Source organism: Hesperophylax consimilis, chromosome 6 (assembly GCF_061612785.1).
Source record: "Hesperophylax consimilis isolate HC1 chromosome 6, BYU_Hcon_1.0, whole genome shotgun sequence".
Classification (NCBI taxonomy): domain Eukaryota; kingdom Metazoa; phylum Arthropoda; class Insecta; order Trichoptera; family Limnephilidae; genus Hesperophylax; species Hesperophylax consimilis.
In genome coordinates, this window is record NC_142841.1 from 22,550,249 (window position 1) to 22,562,261 (window position 12,013).

General features: G+C 34.9%; 2 protein-coding genes across 2 annotated transcripts in view; one reads left to right on the plus strand and one right to left on the minus strand.

Moving 5' to 3' along the window:
• Positions 1–5,979: 5,979 nt before the first annotated feature.
• LOC149423073 (uncharacterized) lies at positions 5,980–7,702 on the plus strand. Its single transcript, XM_089632842.1, has 4 exons — positions 5,980–6,175; positions 6,355–6,481; positions 6,884–6,975; positions 7,500–7,702. Exons 1-4 carry the CDS (start codon positions 6,075–6,077, stop codon positions 7,552–7,554), a joined length of 375 nt encoding a protein of 124 aa, XP_089488968.1. The 5' UTR covers positions 5,980–6,074; the 3' UTR covers positions 7,555–7,702.
• A 3,720-nt stretch (positions 7,703–11,422) lies between these two features.
• LOC149423074 (nuclear factor NF-kappa-B p105 subunit-like) overlaps positions 11,423–12,013 on the minus strand; it is a 63,603-nt gene continuing 63,012 nt past the window's right edge. The window contains exon 25 of the mRNA XM_089632449.1: positions 11,423–11,627. Coding sequence (XP_089488575.1) covers positions 11,526–11,627 — 102 coding nt within the window. The 3' untranslated portion in view covers positions 11,423–11,525. The remainder of the gene's footprint in view (positions 11,628–12,013) is intronic.

The window sequence follows — 12,013 nt, forward strand, 5'->3', positions numbered from 1 at the left end:
GCAGGTTGCTATCAAAAGTGATATAATGCTTTCGTATGTACACCATTAAATTAAACTAATTCATTGTAGGCAATGACGTTACAATATATCTAGACTTCGTATTGTCTCGCAAAATTAACATACAACGTGGTAAGTCAGAAACACTCTTATGTTTCCAGTAAATTAATAATTCAAACATTACTCATGTATGACAAAGATAAACATTACAGATATAACTGTATGAACGAAATAAACGATAGGACCGCGTGGCGTTTCTGTTGTTTTCCAAAGTTACACCGAATGCTACCTCCCGGCCGACGAAAATTACAAGCCTGGGCGCCTGACAGATTTTGAGGTGTCAAGTGATAAGTGCCACGCCATAATAGAGCAAAGACACTATTGCAAATGGCGGCGATTCCTGTTGGTACTCGTTGTTACTGCAGATTTGAATGTTGTTTTACCGCAAGCATATAAATAAACTGATTTATTTATTTATTAAAAAAATTGTTTTTAACCTAAAAAACATAATCTGCACATCTCACTAGGACATTCCTGTGTCAAAAAATACATATAAGTAAACATAATATAATAATTAAATTAAATTAAACCCACAAAAGAAAAGTTAATGACACGGTTGTGTCGAGACCGGTAGAAACAAATAAACAAAATTTTAGCAATAAATCTACGAAAAATAAAATAAAAATGTCTACAAAAGAAAAATTGGGCTCTACGTTTATAGTAATTTGGAAACAATAATATTCTTCTGTAAACTAAGGTTCAAGGTACCTGTGCTGACTTATCAGACACAAGCACAGGATAACCATACTAATAATTAGAAGATGGATAGTATGAATAATAAATTATAAGAATACAATAAAATAACTAAATGAAAAAAGGTTAATTGATATATATACACTATTTTAAACAGTGAAGTTTAGTAAAAGTGCTGATTTCGTAATTTGGCTATTGAGCGCCCAGACTTCTGCTCTAGTCGTCCTTTCATTTTCTCTATGACGCACAAAATCTTCGTATTATTTATAATAATCGAAAAAATAAGTTATTTGTGTATTTTTTAAGGAAATTTACTAAGACACGACCTTACGCGACGCGTGACAGTTTAGTACTAAAACTACGAAATCGAAAGCACTACAACTGACGTACTTTTTGCTTACCACTTAGATATTTCGGAAAAACTTTCGAATTCCCCTTCACGCAAAGGCTCTTTAAAAAAACAACACCTGATTTCAACTTAAATATCTAATGGAGACAACTATCTAAGTCGGGGGTTTTAGTAAAACAAAATTGGTTTTTAGGTTGCTAGTTTGGGTTATTTTAATAATTTATGGGTATTCCCTAACCTTCAAACATAACTTTTCAATTCAGTTATTACTCGCGCAATCACAATATACACCCATTACGAAAAATTACTACATTTAGACATCTTTCATGATTCCTTTCTAACATACAAAACTAACTTATTAAATTTCTTAGCATGACATATTTCAAAAATATTTTCATATCATTTTTCAAAACTCCTATTTATTAACAGTCAATTACAATTCCTGAGCTTATTATAATTCTTGTTTTCAATTCATTTATTATTTATTATTTTTATTTTTATCCACACACTTCCTTCCTTTTATAACAATCTCAGGCGAAATTACGTAATGATATTTTATGGACATACGTAATAGGTACTACAACTATGTAATAACTAAAAATATCTAATTGTATCTAATTGTACTGTGTATGTCTTAACAAATAAATAAATAAAAAAAATAAATAAATAACTTTGATTAAGAAAAATGGAACTTTTGCAAAAATGCATATTTTTCCATCTCCCTTGAGATAAATAATTGTTCCTAATAATAATTGAAACCAAGTATTTGTTATTGGTAAACTTGTCCAATTCTGCTGCATCCGAGTGCTTTTTAAGAAAACAACACTTGATAAAGTTAAATATCTAATGGAGATAACTATTTAAGCCAGGGGTCTAAGTAAACTTGCACAAAATAGGTTTTTATGGTGTTTGCTTGGGTTATTTTAATAATTTATGAGTATTTCCTAACCTTCAAACTTAACTTTGATTGGGAAAAAATAGAACTTTAATGAATATTTTACCATTTCCAACCCAGGGCCGGCCCTGATCCAAATGACGCCTGGCGCTAGAATAAAGCTCAAAGACGCTATATTAGGTATTTTCAGCGCCTTGTGTCTACGTCTCCTACAGAGCGGACTGCTCAAATGGCGCCTGCATAGGGTCGGCCCTGCTCCCACCACATAAATAGTTAAGTTTATCAATTTAAAAAAAAAACTACATAGTAAGAAAACGTACCTCCTATCTTTTTAGTTACGTTCATATTTTTATTCGAGGTTGATGGCATATTGATGAAGATATCACGTTTATTTGCTCAAAAATCACACTAGCCCAAACCGTATAATAAATTCTGGCGGTGAGGTAGCTAGTATTTTTGAAAACGACACGGAAGCCACTGCATATTTTTCAAAACTTTAAATGTAATGTCGTAACATTATCACACACAATTTTTTTAAGTAATCAAATATAATCCAGTGACATAAAATAAATAAGAAATAATTATGAAAACTTAAATTTACTGAACAAAAGAATACTATTTTTTAGAAAATGTAAATTTTTGAATTGTGTATGCATGACGTTAGTGCTTTCCCGTGGGCCGGTAAATCGGTATTTTTTAGTAATGGTATCACTTGACTAATTTCGCGATTCCCGTCCTTACCTTCATATATGTCTTCAATTTGTTATTTCATTCATAATTAGTGTTGCCAACCTAGCTCCTAGCTACATCTAGCTCTAAATTGAGGTGAAGCTCCAAAAAAAGTGGTTCATCTTCCTTGCTCGTTTTTTTCAGATGATCTATCTCCTTTTTTAATACAAAATAAGGTAGAAAAATACTTTTTAGGGAAAAGGGAAAAAGTACCAAAAGTATAATTCTAAATCCATTCTCTATACAGCAATAAAAATCGCCAGTCAATTTTAGACAAATCTCGTCTCATTACGTCTAGCTGCAACATCATCCCTAAAAATGGCATTAAACTACTGTGTTCATCTCGATGAAGATCTTTCACCCAAATCTCAAATTAACAAAACAGTAAGAGCTTCTTTCTTTCACCTGCGTTAAATCTTATCCATAAGGAGAAATATTCCGGCTAAAGCCACAAAGATGTTGGTAAACTCTTACGTTGTATCACGACTAGACTATTGCAATGGCATATACGCAAGTCTCCCTAAATTATACACTGACAGACTTCAGCCAGTTTTCAATGCTGCAGCAAGGCTGATAACCGGTGTTTCCAAATATTCCCACATCTCACAATATCTTCGTAACCTCCATTGGATGAAGTGCCCTGAGAGAATCCAATTCAAACTCTGCTGGATGTTTTTCAAAGCCGTACCTACATGAAATGGCACCAGCGGCGTAGCTACCTAGGGGCTACGCGGGGCAGTGCCCCGGGGCCCTCAAGCTCAGGGGGCCCTCGAATCCTTACCAGAAATCTCGATCGAACTGAACTTTTGGAAATTTCTCCCATTTTCAAAATAAATTTGACAGGTTGCAACTTGCAACCCCACTTTAATCATGACAACTCAGTTGAGAGAAATTCAAAAGTTATGCCTAGGGAATTCCCCTAAATTCTTTCTGTAGGTTGGCAGTGTTGTAATTTTAAAAAGAAGAAACCCAGTGGTGCATTTAAACGCAAACAACGCCAAGAAAGAGAAGATAGTAAACAAAAATTGCCTAAAATTGACAAGTTTTTTAGTCAGCCTTCTGCAAGTACATCTGGACAAAATATTTCTATTGATAGTGACTCAAATAATGTGGTAACTGCAGTGTTGGTTGAGAAGCCTACTGAAGAAGATTCGACAATTATTGCAGTTGGAGATACCTCCGCCGCCGATCATGTGAACGTGGATGATGTTTGCATGACACACATAAGAGCGGAGGGTTTGGAGGAACCACAGACCTCTACATTTTTCGAAAATGTGTACGACAAATCTTCTTATGACTTGGGAAACTTCACGAACAAAATATTAAGTGATAACGAAAACGTCAAATTCTTAATATGGGGCCTTTACAGCCTTCAGGACCTTTTCCAACAGACATCAACCAGAAAAATAGGTGTTTTTCAAAATCGTACTACTTTTCGTGTTCTAAATATGGGCCAGTTAATCGTTTTTGGTTGTGTTATTCCAAAATACTAGACGCTGCCTATTGTCAACCCTGCTGGTTATTTGTTTCACATAGGAATAATGTTTGGTGTACGGGAATTCGAGATTGGAAGCATTTATCAGAAAGAAAACAACACAGTTGTTCGAGTGGCCATTCGGAAGCATGTGCTGTGTATGAATTTTTGAAAAAAAAAACGATATTACAAGGAACTTGAAAATGAAATGAAAAAATCATTTTATTTAAACGAAGTCATTGATACTTTTGCGAAAACTAAAGCTAGGAAAAAAATGTAAATATAATTGTTATTTAGTCAGTTGGTAGGCCCGACCTTCATATAATAAACCCTTGAATCTTCTCTATTTCGTTTTATTAGCCAAACCTACACCTATTATTAATTGTAATTTATGTTGTTACTGTTTAATATTTTTATTACCTGCCCTGCAGTCTGCAGTGCACAAAAAAGAGCTAAGTAGTTAGCATTTTTAAAGTGTTTGTATATTTCATATTTTTATTTGATAAAACCTAGTCAGTTTACATAGCAGTGGGGCCCCATTTTTTAATTTGCCCCAGGGCCCTTGTTTACCTAGCTACGCCACTGAATGGCACCACCCCTACTTGTCGGAATATAATTCGTAATACATTCAAAGCGATGTTAATATTAGGCAAGTAACGAAGTAAGTAAGAAGTCACGCTGTTTAGATTATCTCTATTCGACTGAAATAAGAGTTTTAGGGCATTCTATTTATATTTTATAAACATCAGTAGATATTGTTATAACTATTACCCTATTCATTTACACATTTATAAATACACATGTATCGATATAAAGAGGCTTTAAGGTATTAAACTTCATTTGTACAGTTAATAAAAAATTAAATAAAGTGAGTTATATTTTTATCAGCAAATTTTAGTGAGTTTATTTTCCTATTTCTGTAAAAAAATAATTACCGTTTTAATGCTACGAAAAAAAATCTGCGTTTTTATACAACATCCGATCTCGGTGATTGAGTGATTATAATATTTGGCCAATAAAATAAAATAAAATAAATAATCAAGATATTTTATGTGCGTACGGCACAAGAGCCTCAACTGCTCCCAACAGTCTAGACTCTAGAGCTAGTAAGACGATGGCATTTCTAATTCTGGGCTCTATGCTCTGAAGTTGAAGGTAGGGGAAAGGGAAGGATATGGGGAGGAGGAAGGTAGAGAAGTACCTGGCTATTTATATTTGGTCACCAAGCGCGGCTAGAGCCATTTCAAATAACGTTTCAATTCTGAATGGTTGTCTTTCTCCAGGCGATGTCCTGCAAATATTATTTTTAATTAATAAATTGTGAAACAGCACAAATTCATCAAATAAAATATACTTGCGTAAGCCGGGATCATTGAACCCGTGGCATCCGGATTCGTAGCCAAGGATCGTAACCACTCAACCACGTAAAATACATTTTTCACATGGAATTCATAGAATTTCTAAGTGGTGGATAATTAAGTAATACACAATAATAATTCGGACGATGATGTAACTAGTATTTTACAAAGCGACACGGGAACCGCAGTATATTTTTCAGAACGGTAATAAACTTTTAACTATTCAAATATAATTAAGTGTCATATAAATAATTAAGTGTCATATAAATACAATTTTTTTGAATATGTGAATTTCATTGTCATAATATATGAATAATATGGAGGTGGTTGAGCTCGAAAACTGTTATTTTTTAAACATCGCGCGTCTGCTTGAATGTTGCCTACAAACAAAATAAAACTGCTGTCAGTTGCGGGTGCGGAGTGAGTGGTTTATTTATGACAACACTGAACGCTGACTATTCTCTCGGATTGATTTGGTATATTATTTGTTTTGAAAAGTTAAGTTAGATAAACGACAAAATGATCGTATCTAGGGCAGTTGTCTTGCGTAACTTGTTTCGGCAAATAAATGCAATCCCTCAAACGAACCCCGCAAAATTCCAAATCAGCAGGAGTATGAGGTAAGTTGTCAAATCTGACTTTCAGGTTAGATTACACTTACGTCATAATCAACATTTGGGTGTAAAAAAGATAGATTTTAGAGATAAATATCACGATTTCTGAAGATATCACTTTATACTATCCCTAATACCTTTATTTTGGTACTTAGCTTTATTTATTTTTTTATATTTTTCTTCAGTGCATGGGCATACAGGGTAGCCCCTCCGCCATCTTCCAAAAAAGCAATTGTATTAACAGAAGTCTTGTGTGGATTTGCTGTTTGGTGGATTCTTTGGCATTTATACACCGAACCTGAACATGTCACCGTAAGTATTGTGAACTGACATCTCGTATAAATGAGCCCTTTCATGCTATAGTTTTTCATCACTCACATCCTTTTAAGGTTTGCGTACACAAATAATAGTGGTAACCATGTATACCTGATGACCATTTAACTAGTAAAATGGATAGAGTGAAGGCTTGTATGGATTCATGGCATTAGGTCATTTCTAGAACTTATATCACTTCCACACAGCAATTTTGTCAAATTTGATCCAACTTAAATCCCTAAATTAAGATAACCTTAATTTGCTCAACGGGTGAATGTTTTATAGTAGTTTTTTGCCCTCCAAGTTGCCTCAATGCTCGTTAAAATAGATCAAATTTAGAATTTAACCGTACATACACACTACCTACATGTAATTTGTCATGTCTTAATTTGATTCTAGGGAGAGTGGCCGATTGTTGAACCATCAGAATGGACTGACGAAGAACTAGGAATCCCACCGGACTCTTTCGGGCCCGCTAAACGGGTGGAAAAGTAAATAATAATATTAATTAATAACATTGCATATCTTTAGAGCAGTTTTGTGATATTTCACCTCAAGTGAAGTTATACTGTTTAATACCTTCTTAACTTTTTCAGCGCTTTGCCAATGTATATAGAATAACAGAGCGCTGAAATCTTTTTGACAGTTATACATTTCAGTAGGCCGCTCTCATGTGAGTCTGCCGGTATCAGTGCGGCATAAATTGCATCATTACTGACCTGCTTGAGGCAGGGCATGGCTCTATGGTGATTGTATCAATAACTGTGTTGTAGAATTCAGAAATACTCTAAAAAGGATCGAAATGATAGCCTAGTCTCCTTCAATGGAAGCAATCTTCCCAATACGCCATTCATGGACGTGCTCAGTGTTACCTTGTTTGTTTTTATCAAGGCGATGCAAATGGCGAGAGACTGCGGCCAGTTGATGGTATTTGTGGAGGCGGTCAAATCGCAACCTGGGATGTACATAGTGATGTTTGTATGTAATTAATGGGTTTTTTTTTTCTTGATTTCAGGGAGAATCGCATGGTAGAGACTTACCTGGGTGGACTCCAGAGCACCGAGGCTTAGACATCTTTTCGCCTGAACGGGCTGTCTTATATAAAGTAGCATTGTTGGTTTGGTCCTCCTGTTATTCCTTACTATTGTTTCATTGTAATTATGTAATAACACTAACCACCAATGTAGAGTGTACATAAATAAATTATTGCAAAATTTATTACTTGCTCTTTTTTAACCTGGCTATCATTCATGAATCACATTATGGATGTCACGTAATGTGATTCATGAATTTTCAAACAAATACATACATTGTGTCAAAACGTGCCGCATGATAAAATAAGTTGTGTTGCAACGACAAGCATTGTAAAGTGTGCCAAGAAATCCACGGTGGATTTGATAGTAGCTAACCGCACTTGCTTCGATTTTATGGTATTTTCAATCTCAAAAAATGCTCAAAGCATACCAAAATAAATTTTATTCGCTTGGCAAGGAAATAATGTATCTTAACATCATTCTAGCTTGTCATTTCGTCACTTGCAAACATAAATTTTTTATCCTACCGCTATAATGTTGGGGTTCTAGTCTGTGGCCTCTTGGGCCTAGGCGGAAGTCCGCCCATGACCAAGATGATGCGATATGTGTGAATCTGACACTAAACTGGTAACATTAACTATAAAACATATAGTAACAAATGTGAAGTTATGACGCCAGTTATAAGCCTTTTTTCCCACAATTTTTTTTTTGTTCACCAAATCGACTAGGGAGCGCCCTTTTTTTAAAGTTTTAGTTAGGTCAGTGGTCGGCAAAGTGCGGCTCTTTGGCTCCTTGAGTGCGGCTCTGGCACAAATGGGCAGCAGGTTTCAGGAGTTTAGTAGTTTAACAGCAGAGCGACCTTAGCATTCGTCAAAAATCCTCTTAATGCTACGATAAGTGAGTTGAAATTTTCTCCTTTTGGCATTGACATTTATAGTAACTTTGAAATGAAAATGCAGGATTTAAGAAACAAGGAAATATGGAGCTCTAAATTTCAAAGTCTTTGTATTGATTTGGAAATATTGGAGAAGAACAAATGTGATCTTAGTTCACAACACAAGTGGTCTGCTTTGAAAGACCTGGAGAAGTAAGACATGATCATTTTTAACGTCTGGAATAGTATTCCTGACTCTTACGATCAGCTGAAAAAACTTGCGTTTCCTGTTCTTTCCCTTTTCGGCTCTACATATTCAAGCGAACAACCTTATTCAAGCATGAACTTTATCAAGAGTAAACTGAGAAGTCGTCTTATTGATGAGAACCTGGAATCGTGCCTAAAATTAAAAACAACAATATACAAACCTGACTTACTGAAACTTTGCAAGGACATTGTTTGCATTAAGTGTTCGTCAGTCATTGTCTTGATTTAAATTTATGGATTCCTTACTTTCATATTATTGTTTATCAACGAATAAATCTTTATTAACCCTTTCAGCCCCAGTGTTAATTGAAATTAACATGAAATTTTTGATTTTTTTTGCCGTAACGGTAGCGATTTAGAAAGCCATGTTTTTGTTTTCTTATAGCTTGTAGTATTTTCTCTGGCATCTATTTTTTCCGCTCGGTTGAAATCCTTATTCCCGTCACAACAACGATAAATATTTTTACATCATTGTGAATTTCTGCCGTAATTGATTACTTAATTTAAGGTGAGATATCAATATTTTCTTCTCGAATTACAAATATTTTAACACACTAAGATGTGTTCTATAATAATAACATCAGTTCAATTCACTGATCACAGTCATTTCCCAGAATATTGTAAATTAATTTCAATGTTCATTCAAATTAACACTGGTAGTGATGGACATGTTTTCGACTAGTATGGCGAATTTTTAAAGATTTATTATTCTAGATTATTCCTTTATTTCTGATTGAATTTTAGTTAAAATGTTATTTGTTTGTACCTAATGTAGAGATTATCACTACATTGCAAATGTGCATTTTTGACATGAAACAGTTTAATTTAAAGTTAAAATTTTTTTTAAAAGAAAGACAAACATTCCCGGGTTACGAATAACCCAACAATGTTTGAAAATCTCCTACTACCACCACAGAAAGCCGAAAATGTTGCTTGTGTTGTGATGGAGGACTTAGCCAGCCGAGGAATCGAACACGCGACGCTCGGGTGAGACCCAAGCGCTATGCCCACTCAACCACTGACCGGTCGAAAGTTTATTGTATTACTTTTGTGTTATGTTTATTTTACTTTAATTTTTAAAAAAATACCCTCTGACGCCCAATGTTAATCCAAATTAACATGGAAAAATTTCTAAAAAAAAAAAAATCAAATACCAAAAATTTTCAAATAATTTTCAAAGTATTATCAAGCATTACATATTTTATATATGTGGAAACAATAATGCGGGTGTGAAAGGGTTAAGTGTGAAAGCAAGTTTTATTCAGTGTACCCGTAATTTAACGAAGGTCTAAAATTATAATAAAGGTTTACTAAAATAAAAACATATTTGGCTCTCAGAATTTTTTTTAATCGTTCTAATGTACATATTCGGCTCTTTGGCCAATAAGTTTGCCGACCACTGAGTTAGGTAATTCATTGGTTATTTAGTTCCCAAAGACACCGGAAGTGGTCTTTTTGGTGGATCTTCCTGGCAGAATGTGTTTTTTTACTAATCTTATCTGCTATTAATGTCCAATACTCATTTAGTTCAGGTAACTTACATTTTTTTTACATTAACTTCACACAAGAGGCCCTGAGGAAAATAATCTTCCTCGGGGTCTGTCATCTTTGAGGAGGGTTTTTTTTATGGAGGAAGATCTGGGTAGGAAAAAGATTAAAGGGGTGGGCAGAAATCTGGAGGTCGGTGTCCAGGAGTGACGGGCGTTTGAATTCATCCCTCCCACTGCGATGCAAGGCGATGGATCAAGAGTCCTGCTGGAAGTAAAAAGGTCACCCTCAACCAGCCTCTCCAAATCTGGCCCACCACAGAGTAAGTGACAGATGCATCCACCGCCAAGACCTAGACAATCCTCACCCCATGAACCCAACCACCACTGCTAAGTCACCAAACATATAAAATTTTTAGGGTGAGAATTTATCTAAGGAATGGTTAAAATTATTAGTTAGATTATTCTACGGTTATCGCTTGGACTAATATGTATTGTTCAGAAAAACTTTTTTTTTGCTGATAAGTTATGAATGAGTCTACATATCAAAAGTACTAATTTCGGTTGTCGGTGCGTGGTGAAATATTCCTGTGTGAAATTATTCTTGTTCTTCTTCTTCTTTATGTGCCGTATCAGGACCCCCGACGTTGGCGATCACTCTAGAAAATGCCTCTTTGTCTTGCGCTGCCCGGAATAGCTCCTCCACACTTCTAATGCCGGTCCACTCTCGTATATTTCGCAGCCAAGACATTTGTCTCCTACCAGGCCCTCTGCGACCCTCTATCTTGCCTTTCAATATTAACTGGAGCAAGTGATACTTCTCCCCTCGAAGTACATGACCCAGATATGAAATTTTCCTGATTTTTATTAATCTAAGCAGTTCTCTCTCTGCTCTAGCCCGCCTGAGAATTTCTGTTCTTGAATTGATTAATTAATTCTTTTGAATTCTTGTTCAATGAGCTCAAAATTGCTTTGAAATTTTCAACTTGGTTCTGATTTTGTGAATTCAGACAAGTGATAATTTAGGTATCAACCCATAATTTTATTATGAAACTGTTTTATGTTTATTAATGAACTAGCTGTACCCCGCCACAAGTTGCTGTGGCTCATTTTGTCTATGATAGAGAAACAATAGCGCATGTTGCTTTTATGTCTAACAGATGGCGCTGCTTTAGATAAATATTTAATAAATACTTTGAGCTACACAAATCCTACAATCCATAAAATCCCATGATTTTTCACGGGTAGGCGCTAATTATAACTAAAAACAAATACAAATGTTTAAAAATAAAGAGTTATCGTTTAATCCATAATATACATACATAATTGGTTGGTTAACAAAATATTCAGACGAGTATTGATTGTAGCCGGAAAAGAGTTTAAGAATATCCAAGAGCATTTCTAACGGCAGCCGCAGCTTCAGTCTCGCCCAACTTAAGCAACAGTTCATACAGGTAGTTCAGTGATATCTTCTCTTCCAACTGTTAAAAGAAATGGTTCTAATGTTCAAAATAATTACATAAGCAGGTATTCAAAAATTGTCTACATCAAATTGATAGACGAGCCAATCGGGGAAAGAGGAACAAAACAACATGCGCGGGAGGCGGCGTGACTGTCCCACTTTCAGTTCTTAACCTTTCCGGGAGTATGGACGCTAATGGACGACGGTACACACTTTCGCCAAAGGAGTATGGACGACAGGGGTTGCATATTCATATTTGATGCATATTCTGTAAATATGCATCGTATTGCTATCTATGAGCATATTACTGTTACTTTATACCAATTTTAAACATTTTACATCGACAGAGATATTGGCTGTTATTTATTTTGCATAAAATTTAATCAAAAAAATTTTTTTTTTTTT

Coding starts and splice junctions, on each gene's coding strand:
- LOC149423073 (XM_089632842.1), top strand. CDS start 6,075: ATGATCGTATCTAGGGCAGTTGTCTTGCGTAACTTGTTTCGGCAAATA. Junction 6,176..6,354: donor CAAATCAGCAGGAGTATGAG/GTAAGTTGTCAA, acceptor ATTTTTCTTCAG/TGCATGGGCATACAGGGTAG. Junction 6,976..7,499: donor CCCGCTAAACGGGTGGAAAA/GTAAATAATAAT, acceptor TCTTGATTTCAG/GGAGAATCGCATGGTAGAGA.